The following is a 13526-nucleotide window of genomic DNA, read 5'->3' on the forward strand; positions in this document are numbered from 1 at the left end:
CAAAGATGCTAAAATAGCATAAAAATGATGGAGTGGGACAAGAAAGGATGACAAATACCTAGACAGCAGGAATGTAAGTACGTGTCATTTGTCCCCTGAGAAATGTATGTGGAGTTGTGAAGGGTACAGTCTGTCCTCAGAGCTCGTCTCTAGCTGCAGTATCTTTTCTACCTAGCAGGTAGGATTCCATTCTTTCTTTGCTGTCTACGGAAGCTAAGAGACAATGATTTGCTTAGTACTCAAAACCTTCCATATCTTGGTAAACATGAAATGAATACAAAATAAAGGAAAAATCATCAACCTTATACATTCTTGATTATAATTTAAGTAAATTTTAAAACACAATTCATATTCCTCTGTTTTAGAACATCTTTTCCTATAAAAAAAAAAAATGCAGGAAGTCAAAACTCAACTTTCTGAATCTACCTAAGATAAAAACCAAAAGTCTATTCTAATCCAAAAAGCAGATGACAAACTTTTCAATATTTATCTTTAATCATTACACTTAATAAATATTTAAAATCTCCCAACTACCAAATATTTTCTGCTAAAAGAAAGTGACACCAGATAAATTTATGAGAGGGACAACCCAAGCACTGGAACCGTCATCTGATGTCATTAGCTCTAAACTTAGCAAGACAGTCATTTGACAAACATTTGGCAAATATCAAATTCTTAGCTTATTTATTAATCATTTAGGCCCTTTGATCTTCAAACACATTAGGTAATGCCCCTAACCACCGGCTAAATGGACGGCTTATTAACCAGGCAGTCACAACTTGTTAAATTATCACAAAGCTAAAAGCAAGTTTGTCTTAATGGTACTTCTGAAAGTCAATTAAAAACAAGGGAATCTCTATCGTTAAGCCTACAAGTAAATTGTAAATCATACGTTATTTTCCAAGTGCCAGACCTCCTGGTCCATGTCTCCGCCTCCTCTATCACCCAGTCCACTAGCACCGTGGGCCGGCCCCACCTAATAAGAAGTCCGTTCCCTATGTAGTTGCATGTGTCTACAGGTAGCTCTTTACTCACTAAAAACATTTCCAAATGCGACTGGTCAAAACAAATTTATTGTATTAAACATCCACTTGAAGTTTTTAAAAAAAGAAACCAGAGTATGCTCTCATACAAGCTAAAACACATGCAAATTTATGTAGATTCAAACAGAAAACATGATCTCATGTAAACCACTCCCAACTTAACTTTCAATATTTATAATTTAAAATACATATTTCTCGGGGCGCCTGGGTGGCTCAGGCGGCTAAGTGTCGGATTACTCATTTCTGCTCAGGTCATGATCTCGCAGTTTGTGAGTTTGAGCCCCGTGTTGAGCTCTGTGTTGACAGCACAGAGCCTGCTTGGGATTCTGTCTCCCTCTCTCTCTGCCCCTCCTCCCTCGCTCTCTCTCAAAAAAATAAATAAAAATTTACAAAAATAAATAAATCAGATACCTATTTCTCTAATATTTTTAATGTTTTCTTACAAAAACAAGAAACTGCCAAATCGGGAATGGTTGTTCTAAACTGGTATAATCTAAATAATCAATTTCAGGATCAAAAATTAGATATTTCACCAAATTTGCAGTCAGGGATTAAAAAATTCTCATGTTTCACCATAGGGAATACCTACTGTAAAATAAGGCTTAGGATGGGATTGTAACAGCACTAAAAATCACAAGTGCAATTACAATGGTATCTGTTTCACTGAAATAGACATAAGACTGGTTGCTTAAATAAACACACAGCAATTGTTCACAGTGATGGAGATAAGAAACTAACATTAATCCCACTGGAGAGAAAGGAAAAGGCAGGATTAAAAAAGAAAGAAGAGAAGGAGTAAGAACCTGAATTTTCAAGTCTGGCAGAAAAAAAAAAAAAAAAGGATAATGGGCACTAAGTCTGCCAACACCACTGCCAACATCAAGTCAGACAAATTCTAGCTCTGGCAGAACACAGCAGATAAAATACACTGTTCGGAAGAGGAAGTAAGTAAGTAAGCAGAAAGGCCAAGGAAAATTTCGTAAGTTTTGAAATGAGACACCTCGTGAACACTGCATCAGATACACAAGCAAAATGTATGTTCTCCCGTTCAGAAAGATCGTAACTGGTGAAGCTGAGTGGGTTTCAGTGAACATGGAATTTGTGTGAGACAACGGTGCGCCTCTGCGCATCCGCACACAGGTGAATGTTGGGGGATGGTGACCGCACACACAAGGGTGGCTAATCACAAGAAAAAGTTCATGATTAACACACAGTGAAAGAAATTATGGGTAAAAAAATGTGGGTCTGTTACTTAGCAGCCCAAAATTTCCCTCCTAAAACCTCACATTCCTAAAATGATTAGGGTTTTTGACATCGTTACATACCCATCACTAAGAAAGCAATCTGCTTCCACAAAAGTATGTACGAAATTCTCCAAAATCATTATCAGTGACCGTTATACTTTCTCTTGTCACAGTGTTTACTTAAACAAACACTATTAGTAAGCACTGGTAAGTATTTTGCCTCTACCAAAGTACACATTCATCATCTTTCTTGCTTAGATAGGGCTGAAAATAATAAGATTGCAGAATATCTTTGTGAATATTGAAACTACTTTAAAACGGAAAACTGGAACTTTGATAAATACATTCTAAACTGCTCCTGTGTTTCAGAGACAAGCCACACCATTTAGAATTTAGAAGCTAGTAACAGGAAAAAACACTATGTGGATCTTCTATTTCTGTGCCCAACAGTAAATAATTACAATTCTGCTGAAATAGCATATGTTACCATTATCTAGTTTTAAAAACTGAAAAGGTTTTGTTAATTCTCTTGTCACATTTTCTTTCAGTTACTCTAGATTCCATTTTATATTATGCCTGAGAGCAACAGAATTCAGCACTACCACAAATAAAATAATCTTTTATGATCAACTTACACTACAGTTTTCAGGTGGAACTAGAAGTTGAGTAATCTCGCCACCATGCACACAGAAGATGTGCTTCATTTCTCCAGAAAATATGTCCCAAATTATGACTGAAAAATCCACACCTCCAGATATCAGGTATCTTTGATCATAACGAGCTGAGACCTGATGAGGATATAGCAAACATGTGACTTTGTTCCGATGACCACGGAGTGTTCTGTGAGGTGGCCAACCTGTGAATGAGGTTTTGGATTTAAAATGGGAAAATCAAAGTCTTACAAAGTTTCAACAAATAAAAGCAAATATGACTCGTCAGAATACCTATACATTTGATCATAGAAAAAAAACTTCTAATTTTATCGTCGAAAATTGCTCTGTCCGATACAGTAGCTCCGAGCCACAGGAGACTACAGAGCGCTTGAAACATAGCAAGTCTGGATTCACATGTGCTGTAAGTGTAAAATGCACATGAGATTTCAGAGATTCAGCACAAAAGTAATGTAAAATATCTCATTAGTAATTCTTTATATTAATTACAATTGATTTTATATTGTAAAATTGAAACTTCAATTTTACAAGTTGAGATGAAAATAGTTCTGCCATATTGGGTTAAATAAAACAGACTATTAAAATGAATTTCATCTGCTTCTCTTTTACTCTAGTAATGCGGATATAGAAAATCACATATTGTTATACATACATATTTCTACTGGACAGCACTGTTCTAAAAGATTACCAGCATTACTGATGATACGGTGTTTAGTCAACCATAGAGATAACTGATAATAAACGAAACTACTAACACATACCAAAGAGAGAAAATCAGATGCCTCTTTATGCACAGTTATCACGTGGTATGTACCACGTGGTATGTACCCCAAAAACAGGTACCAAGCACTTGTTACATGCACAGTAAATTCTGCCAAGTCCTGGCATGCTAACGACTACGTGGATTCGCTGCACTTATCACAAAGAGCGCAAACACAGGCAGCACAGGGCCCTGCACACACTTTAGACGGTGGCAGACGGTCAGTATACCTCGGCGGAGCATGTGTTCCCCTTGCAGCAGCTGCACAATGGCCGTCTGGGTGGCGGGCACAATAATGATGCTTCCGTCCTCACGGCCACAGACGAGTCGTCCGTGAGCCGGGATGTACACGCTTGCGGTGACTTTAAGAGGTTCACTACTATTGGGAATCACGCTCAGCTGATCTATAATTCCAGCAGGACAAGGATTCAGTTTATCAAATGCTTCTTGCAAGCTAATAGAGGTTGTCATTTTCAGCTCTGCGGAGGTTTTGTTTTGTATTTAAAAAGAAAAAAATTTGTTCATGTTAGAAAAAAATTAAACGTAGTAAAATAAAAGTACTTACACTTGATTCAGTAATATATATCGAAGAATGATAACTGTCACAAACTATAATTCGAAGGATAAAATGACATGTATATTATGAATTTATTATGCTTAGTATTTATGTTGCTAAATTAAAAGAATTACGAAGTTGCTGCACATGATTTATTACTATCTTCCTTACCTTCCTGTTTATCAGGTGTGTCTGATATGTTCCAAATATTCAATCTTCCTGAAGAATCACCTTGAATTAAGAGTTTATGAATGTGTTCCCTGCATCCGTAGAAGAACCGAGTAACAGGAGGACAAATTAGTAACTGTCAAAACAAAAAAAAAAATTTCAAATATTTTTGGCTGTTTTGTTGTTGTTTCTTTAAATTAATCTCTACGCCCTAACTGAGGCTTGAACTCACGATCCCCTGAGATCAAGAGTCACATGCTCTACTGACTAAGCCAGCCAGGCACCCCATAGCTGTCTTTTTAATGAAAATATTTCACTTATTAACATTTTTTCAGTTAGGGATGTTAAGTACTTTGCCTCAGTACCAGGGTAAAAAAAAAATAAATCAATAAAAAGTGTTTATAGCAGGAGTCTTCAACAATATTTTAGTGTAATTTTATAGCATTATTTACCTGTCAGCTAATATTCAAATCCAGTAAATACAAATATGAAAAGAAATGAAAAGGACATTTATAGTCTTTCTCTATTATTCTTTTTCTCTGCTTTAGAAAAACTGATTACTCACCACAGCAATGCAATTTTTTTTTTAATTTTTTTTAATGTCCATTTATTTTTGAGACAATACAAGACACAGAGTGCAAGCAGCGGAGGGGCAGACAGAGGGAGCACAGAATCTGAAGCGGGCTCCAGGCTCTGAGCTGTCAGCCCAGAGCCCGACACGGCGCTCGAACTCATGAACCGTGAGATCATGACCTGAGCCGAAGTCGGACGCTTAACCAACTGAGCCACTCAGGCACCCCGTAATGCAATTTTTTTAACTGTTATTAAATAATTAATACAAAGATATATCACTCTTTACCAAAAAGAAGTGTCCACCTTAAAGGCCAAAAAAGGAGAACTCCGTAATCCTAGCTTTTTGCTCATTCCTGATTAGTCACTAAGAATAGCAACAAAATTAAACTACCAAGATTTCACAAGTACAGGACTCCATTTTTTTAAGCAGTATATTTTCAACTAATAGCATGACATTTTACTTGGTCACATTTATGTAATCAAGTTGAGCTAGCTCAATATGTTAGCTATAAATTACTAGGAACAAAAACCACTCATTAGGCTCTTGGGTACACTTTTATTTTTAAAACAGATTATTTTTCTGCTTAAGATCTTGTGCCTTCAGTGATATCACTTATATGAAAATACTAAAGAGTGGTGGATTCCTAAAATTAAAATTAAGATGATCAATCCATAAACACTTGAATATTAAAGCATAGAATCGTATCCTGAAAAGCAGTAAAAAAATAAACTTCAGTTCTGATAGTTATAGTTAACAAATAGTTACTGTATTTTGTATTAGTTCTTTCCTAAAAAAGCACGAGCCTATTGAAACTACATATATTAAGCATAATCAATAATGTGATTTAACTTGAAGTCTGGAAATTACTAAATGTTGTCATTTATAAAAAAAATATACCAAACATGGAGAAGTTGCTACAGCACCTATATAACCAATATTCCATATACCACAGTGTATCTCCCATCATATAATACACGTATCTTAACTTAAACATATTAGGCTGAGGGGTGCCTGGGTGGCTTGGTCGGTTAAGCGTCCGACTTTGGCTCAGGTCACAATCTCACGGTCTGTGGGTTCGAGCCCCGTGTCGGGCTCTGTGCTGACAGCTCAGAGCCTGGAGCCTATTTCAGATTCTGTGTCTCCCTCTCTCTCTGCTCCTCCCCTGTTCATGCTCTTTCTCTCTCTGTCTCAAAAATAAATAAACGTTAAAAAAAAAATTTAAAAAAAAAACATATTAGGCTGATATTTTAAAAATATAATGTGGTTGTTCTGTTTTATGTATGTTTTTTATGCAAGTCATTATCCCCTAGTTTACCTGAAAGTGACTGGCTGGACAGCAGTAAGTAGGAGCTTAAGTTAGGAGAATAAAGGACAAGATATGGAGCATCTTAACTGTACAAAGATGTATAAATTCCATAAATTCAAAATATTAAAAAAAAAATGCCCTTCCCCTCACCATACCTTCACATAAAAATGGAACAAAATGTTCAAAATGAAAAGCTGTGGAAACCCAGAATACAAGTAAAGGAAACTTTATTTCTAAAACCAGATCTTCATCCTTAACGCTCAAAACATCTGGAGATAAAAACCTAGTACTAAATGCCATTGCATTTCAATTCTAAATTGGTAAGTAGGTTTTTAGAAATCATAATAAATTTTGGTTTTTATAGAGAAAAAAAATCTTTCATGAATTCTAAATTTTTTTTTAATATTTATTTATTTTTGAGAGAGAGAGAGAGAGAGAGAGAGAGAGAGAGAGAGAGAGAACACGCAAGCAGGGGACGGGCAGAAAGAAGGGAGACACAGAATCGGAAGCAGGATCCAGGCTCTGAGCTGTCAGCACAGAGCCCAACGCAGGGCTCAAATTCACGAGCCTTCAAACCATAAGATCATGACCTGAGCCGAAGTCAGCCACTTAACTGACTGAGCCATCCAGGCACCCCTCATTCTTTAATTCTAATGCCTAATAATTTAAATCACTGTATGATTTTGGGGAGAGACAGCAATGCCTATTCAAGTAAGGAACTATTACTAATCAGCAGTATTCCACGATGATCTTAGTCCTCCTAAAATTACATCTGTCACTATGTTTACAATTACATGACAGCATAAAATAAGTTGGTACCACCAATATAAATTTTATCAAAAAGTCATTTCCGATATGTAGTCAGCATAAGATCGTCTGTATTCTTAGAGAAAGGTGAATACTATAAGCATATTATATGATTAAGATACACAAATTTCAAGATTGTGCTCACCATTGACCATGTCGAAATGTTCTACAACATTTAACACAGTGCCCTCAATCTTTCAAATACTTAGCTACCAAAAGACACCCATAAATGTAGTTGTCAAACATTTTCAATGTCACTATCATGTATAAAGGGTACCTGAAGAACTTTACCTCTTTATCTGTTCGATCCAAGAGGCTATGCTGTACGGGAGGAATTAAATTTTCAACTGCTTTCCCCACATCACTGCGGAATGAATCACTAGCTGGAAGGCAACTGAAAATGAAAAAATTACAACATTCAACTAAAATACTGTCATTAAATATTTTATCATACTATATGATGAAGATTTTTGGACAATGGACAAAATATGGATTTTCAAATTATAGTTAATTTAATGTAGTCATTAATGTCATTAAAATACACTACTTTAAGTAAAGATCCACCTAATTTTTGTACTTAGAAGTTAAACTGGAATTACAAATCTAACTTAAGTTCTGAAGTTTGTTATCTGAATTATTTTTACTCTATACATTTTCATACATTCAAGTTATACCCCAAATTCAGACTATATTAAAGTCCTAACTTGTTATTTATTGAGTACCTGGCAGGTAGTCTGTAAATATAACTTTGTCCATTTTCAGTCCAAATGATTACTTTATCTGCTGATACAAAGTCACCTCCAGTCCACGTCTGTCCGTTTTCACTAGGACCTGAACACAGCAAGGAATAATCTCCAGCATCAAATACCTGCAAGGGACAAGAAATTCACAATCTAATATAATTGGTATCACTTAAATAAGATACAATGACATTTAAAGTAAAAACAAAACAAAAACTTCTAGAAATGTATTTAACAAACTCAGGCCTTGTAAAGTTCACTACCTCAAGTTAAAGCCATTGTGTCAGTGAGCCGTGGGGCACAGTCACCTTCAGCAGAGAAAACATAAGAAGGTCCCCAGCTGTGTGCCTCTGGGGGGTCAGACACTGAGTGACAAGTGGAGTAGACATACTGCCTGCCACAGGGACAGAGAATCCTTACCCTTTTTTATCTAAAGGGAGGAACATTCCATCAAAGAATTCTAGGTAATAGGGAACCAGCCTCTAGAATGCATGGCTATGTTTCCATTTCTGATAAACTCAGACATCAGAATATCTCTTTATTAATATGGGAATTACCTTACTTTATTTCATCCAGGTGCTGAAGTACTGTAAATAGGAGTTAATGGACTCAGTTTTATTATTTAATAATCCTCAAGTATAAAAGTCCCACAAAAAAAAAAAAAAAAAAGCAGGCATTGCTATATCTCATTTTACAAACAACAAACTGACACAAACAAGGGTTACATCACCTGTTCACGGTCACATGTCTAGTAAGTGCCAGAGCTAGGACTAAAACCCTTACCTCATAATTCCTAGAAGAATTTTTCTACCACTTTCAATATTTGGTGATAGTGTATTTTACAGTGCTAAAAAATTTCCCCAGGAGAAATAAGTAATTCAATGGCCCAGAATTTTTATTTTAGTTTTCTTTAAATAAAAAGCAATCAAATTGTTCATGCACAGCTTTCTTGAAACTGAAAAAATCCCAGCTGAATTTACCAAGAGTGGACATATTTATCATTTATAACATTAACACTACAAGAATAGCCAAGTCCAAGAAAGACTGGAGACCACCCTCCAGCCTTATTATCTATTAAAACAAATTATAAAGCTACAGAAAATAAAACAATATCGTACTGATGCATAAACAGAAAAACTAACAAGTTCAGAAAGATTCCGGTAATTACAGGAACAGAGTATATATTATAAAAGCATCACAACAGAAAAATAAATTATTCAACAAATGGCATCAGGAACTGGGGGTCCATCAGGAATAAAAATGAATTGGACCTACATCTTACAATTTATACAAAATAAATTCCAAATTGAATATTCAAAGGTATATAAAGTAAAACTATACAAATATTAGGGATAATGAAATAAAAAATTTTTAAAGCTTAGCTTATGAAGAGCCCTTTAGAACATGTCACAAATTATATTAGAAACCATAAAAAGAAGGAAAAGAAAAAAAAGAAACCATAAACGATGATAATGTAACCATATTAAAACAGAAAACTTCTTTTTGGCAATAAATATCTGGAAAAGTCATTCTAGTAAGTTACTAGTGCTACCTCAGTTGTTTTACTATGCTTTTCCCTGATGGTTAATGAAGCTGAGCACCTTTCTAAATTTATCATCCATCGACTTCCTCCTTTCATGAAACGTTTTTGTCCATTTTCCTACTGGATTGTCTTTTTCTTCTGTTCTCACGTGATTGTAAGATGCTTATTACGAACACACGAGAAACTGGTATCAGCACTGCCTCTGGGGAGGACAAGGAAAAGTACCAGGGGAAAAGGATGTATACTTTTCACTGTGTCCTCTTGCACTCTGGTGTTTTACCACTTACAAGTGCTTTAAATTTTAAGACGAAGGATCCCATGGAGCTTACTGTAACTAAGCAACTGCTAGCTTCTCCTCTAATCTGATTCCAGGACGGCAGCAGTGGCAAGGACAAGGTTAAGGTAGGTACCACCGGCGGCCCTAGTCGGTCCGTCGCTACCAAGCCGGTGGGTGCCCTCTGAGGCATGTCACATGGTGGCGATGAGAGCAGCTGCTGCAGTCAGGCCGTCTGAGTTGTAACCCAGCAACTCCACAACCACCTGTACAACCTTAGTCAAGCTTTCTATGTCCCCAAGCCCCCAGCGCCTCACCTACAAGATGGGGAAAGTAACAATCCCTGCCGTGGCAGACAGCCTCCAAAACTGCCCCGACCTGGTACTCATACCCTTGTGCAATCTTCTCCCCTGAGCACAGGCAGGATTTTGTGACTTTCTAAACAACTGAATGTGGGAGAAGAGAGGAGACTGCAGTCGCCAGATCAGGTGGGTCTTGGCTACAATTTCTCTTGCTTGTTCAAGCTGAGGGAAGACCGTTCCCAGGCTGGGAGAGGCCCCCATGGCAAGGAACTGATGCCTCCAGCCAAGTTAGCTGGACGTTAAGCCTTCTAACCACCAAGTGAGTATGCCTGGAAGCAGAACCACCCTAGGTGATTCCTGGAACGAGACTGTCATCCTGGCTGACACCTTGACTGCAGCCTGTGGGAGACCTTGAGCCACAGCACCCAGCTGAGCTGTGCCCACATTCCTGACTCACAGCGGGGGTGGCGATACATGAACCAGATGGGGGGGGGGGGGTGATACACGTTTATTGTTTGAAACTGCGAAGTTTTAAAGTAATCTGTTATGCAGGATTAGGTAACTAATAGACTTCCCCTCAGGGAGTCGTGAGGATTAAAAGAAATAATGCAGGGAAAGCTTTGAAAACTCTGCTAGGCACGAGTGGTCAAAACATGCTGGCTCTTTTTCTACCATGGAAATACTGAAGTCTCGCAATGTGGGAGTAATACACTCCTGCCATCAGTAGCTCAGAAGTGATGCCAGATCCAAGAAAGCAGAAGGGAACGGCAACTGGGAATAACAACAAAGACGGGTCAACCTGCAGAAAACTCACCACCACTGCTTACGTTGCACTGAGAAAATAATGACTGAAACAGTAGCAAAGGGAAGAAATTAAGATCAACAGAATAATCATTATTCTGAAGCATTCTATAAACCAAAATACAAAAAGATAACTATATACAGCCAAACCCCAACACCTAAAAATTTGATATCAAAATCACACATGAATTCCAAATGGTTAAAATATTCTTGCACTAAGCTCTTCCTTATAATTGTCTTTGGAAGTTTGATAAACCAACACCTTGAAGGGTAAAAATACAGCTTCTTACTTATGTAGTTATCTTACCCTCCAATATTTGGAGCACACAACCAAAAGCGATCTTTGTGTGAATGCACAAAAAGAAATGCTTTGGCAATTCTGACAATAAATTGGTTTGGATTCCTCCTCAAATATTGGCTCAGTATCCTGAAAAGAGAAAGATTTATAGAACTTCAGGAATGGTTTGGTTGTTGATTAAAATTATCATACAATGATAAATAAAATGAAAGAAAGACATCACTTGGTATATTCATCATTTTAGCCACTTATGTGAGAACCAAGATAATAAAAAGCAGCAAAGATACACCCCAAAAATATCTGGGCACTATGCCTTGCTACAAAGCTATTCAAGATTAAAACACTGATGAGAATCAGAGTGTCATCACTACGACAATAACAGATGATAAAAGTTTGAGTTGATCCTAAACTCTGTATCTGTATGTCCTTGTGGGTTAAAAAAAAAAAAAAAACAAACAGAACAAAAACTGATCAATTCCTCTAGGTCCTCCCAAATTCAACGTGTAAAGATTCCCTAGCTGAAGAGATTAGCATCGATACTGTCAGAATATTGATCTGCCTTTCCTACTGACAAAAAGTTACAAGGAATTCAAGCCCAAAGAACAGAGAGAGAGAGAAACTAAAATTGGCTTCACATACTTTTTGTGTTGGTTTACTTTATTTTTTTTTTCCCCTCAAGCAAACTATCTTTTAAATTTAATAGAAGCAACTGAGAAAAATCCCAGCTCTTCTAGGTTTCTCTACTTTATATCCTATGCAGTATGTTTCTCTATTTCATGTCCTTGACAGAACAGATGTCTGCTATCAAAAGTGAAAAACATAATGCACTTACAGAGACAGCAGAGTAGGGGATGTTCTAATACTATGGCAATAAGGCTCTCGAAAAAGAATAGCTTTTTCCTTGCGCTTTAAGAAAAAAGGGAGGGGCGCCTGGGTGGCTCAGTCGGTTGAGCATCCAACTCTTGATTTCTGCTCAGGTCATGATCCCAGGGTTGTGGTATCGAGCCCCACATCAGGCTTCACCCTGAGCGTGGAGACTGCTTAAGATATTCATTCTTTCTCTCTCATTCTCTCTCTCTCTCTCTCTAATAAAAAAAAGAAAAAAGAAAAAAAGGAGGGGCCTATCATCACTAAAATTGAAGACTGCAAGAACAGAACATTTGCCTCACCTGCATGCCACTTATTTCAGAGGTGACAATCCACACCTTCAAGATGCCCGTCACTGAAAGGGCTACCACAGTATCCTCTAAGTAGAGAGGGACGAAGAAGCCAAGGTTATAAACATAATATGCTTTCTTTCTAAATAGTAACATGGTTCAAGTTAATAAAATTAAGTAATAATGCTTTTCAACTGGCATAAAAACATAATTCAATATTTCATGAAATAAAAAACAGATTTTGAAACATAACAGTTCACAAATTTGAAAGTCAAGGAAAAGTTGTACACAGCTTGAATTCTTTTATTTCTGATCAACTAGCTTTTAATAATTTCAAATGTTCCTGATCACTATGATTACGTGATGACTTAATGAAGGTTTATTCTTCCAAATTCACAATTTGTAATTACTTATCATGGATGAGCACACTCAATTTCTTGAAGACACACATTTCCTCACTTTCCCACCCACCTGCCTGGCTTCTAACATTTTATGACACATTACACCCTCTATAGACTGTGATCAAGAGAAGACATGATATAAAATCTGAATTCATAAGCTTCCAGTAAGAAGCAGTCATAGCTCCATGACAGCATAAATAACTTTGTGAGCAGAGACACTGAAAAGCAGGTAAATGCAGGCTCCAGAAAGAGGGAGATATGTGCTAAAATCACATTTTCTTCACTAACCAATGAACTATGGGTAATTTAACTAATCTGTCTTAAATTCAGTCTGTTTATCTGTAAGCAAATACATGTCCTCTGCAAAGAGTGAAAGTTTGGCCTCCTCCTGGACAATTCGGATGCCTTTTAATCCTTTGTGTTGTCTGATTGCAGAGGCTAAGACTTCTGATACTGTGTTGAGTAACAGTGGTGAGAATGGACATCCCTGTCTTGTTCCTGACCTTAGGGGGAAAGCTCTCAGTTTTTCCCCATTGAGGATGACATTAGCATTGGGTCTTTCATATATGGCTTTTATGATCTCCAGGTATGATCCTTCTATCCCTACTTTCTTGACAGTTTTTATCAAGAAAGGATGCTGTATTTTGTCAAATTCTTTCTCTGCATCTATTGAGAGGATCGTGTGGTTCTTGTCCTTTCTTTTATTGATGTGATGAATCACATTGATTGCTTTGCGGATATTGAACCAGCCCTGCAGACAAGGTATAAATCCCACTTGGGGGGCGCCTGGGTGGCGCAGTCGGTTAAGCGTCCGACTTCAACCAGGTCACGATCTCACGGTCCGTGAGTTCGAGCCCCGCGTCGGGCTCTGGGCTGATGGC

General features: G+C 37.2%; 1 protein-coding gene across 8 annotated transcripts in view; it reads right to left on the reverse strand.

The window, feature by feature from the left end:
- The window catches only part of WDR7 (WD repeat domain 7), a 354164-nt gene that overhangs the window by 304039 nt on the left and 36599 nt on the right, over positions 1–13526 (reverse strand). For all 8 annotated transcript variants that reach the window (XM_040478723.1, XM_040478724.1, XM_040478725.1 and 5 more), the window contains 7 exons: positions 12257–12333; positions 11097–11216; positions 7852–7997; positions 7421–7523; positions 4446–4578; positions 3949–4197; positions 2923–3143 (listed from right to left, as the gene is read on the reverse strand). In XM_040478723.1, coding sequence (XP_040334657.1) covers positions 2923–3143; positions 3949–4197; positions 4446–4578; positions 7421–7523; positions 7852–7997; positions 11097–11216; positions 12257–12333 — 1049 coding nt within the window. The remainder of the gene's footprint in view (positions 1–2922; positions 3144–3948; positions 4198–4445; positions 4579–7420; positions 7524–7851; positions 7998–11096; positions 11217–12256; positions 12334–13526) is intronic.

Source organism: Herpailurus yagouaroundi, unplaced genomic scaffold (genome assembly GCF_014898765.1).
Source record: "Herpailurus yagouaroundi ecotype Mexico unplaced genomic scaffold, PumYag 142, whole genome shotgun sequence".
Lineage (NCBI taxonomy): Eukaryota > Metazoa > Chordata > Mammalia > Carnivora > Felidae > Herpailurus > Herpailurus yagouaroundi.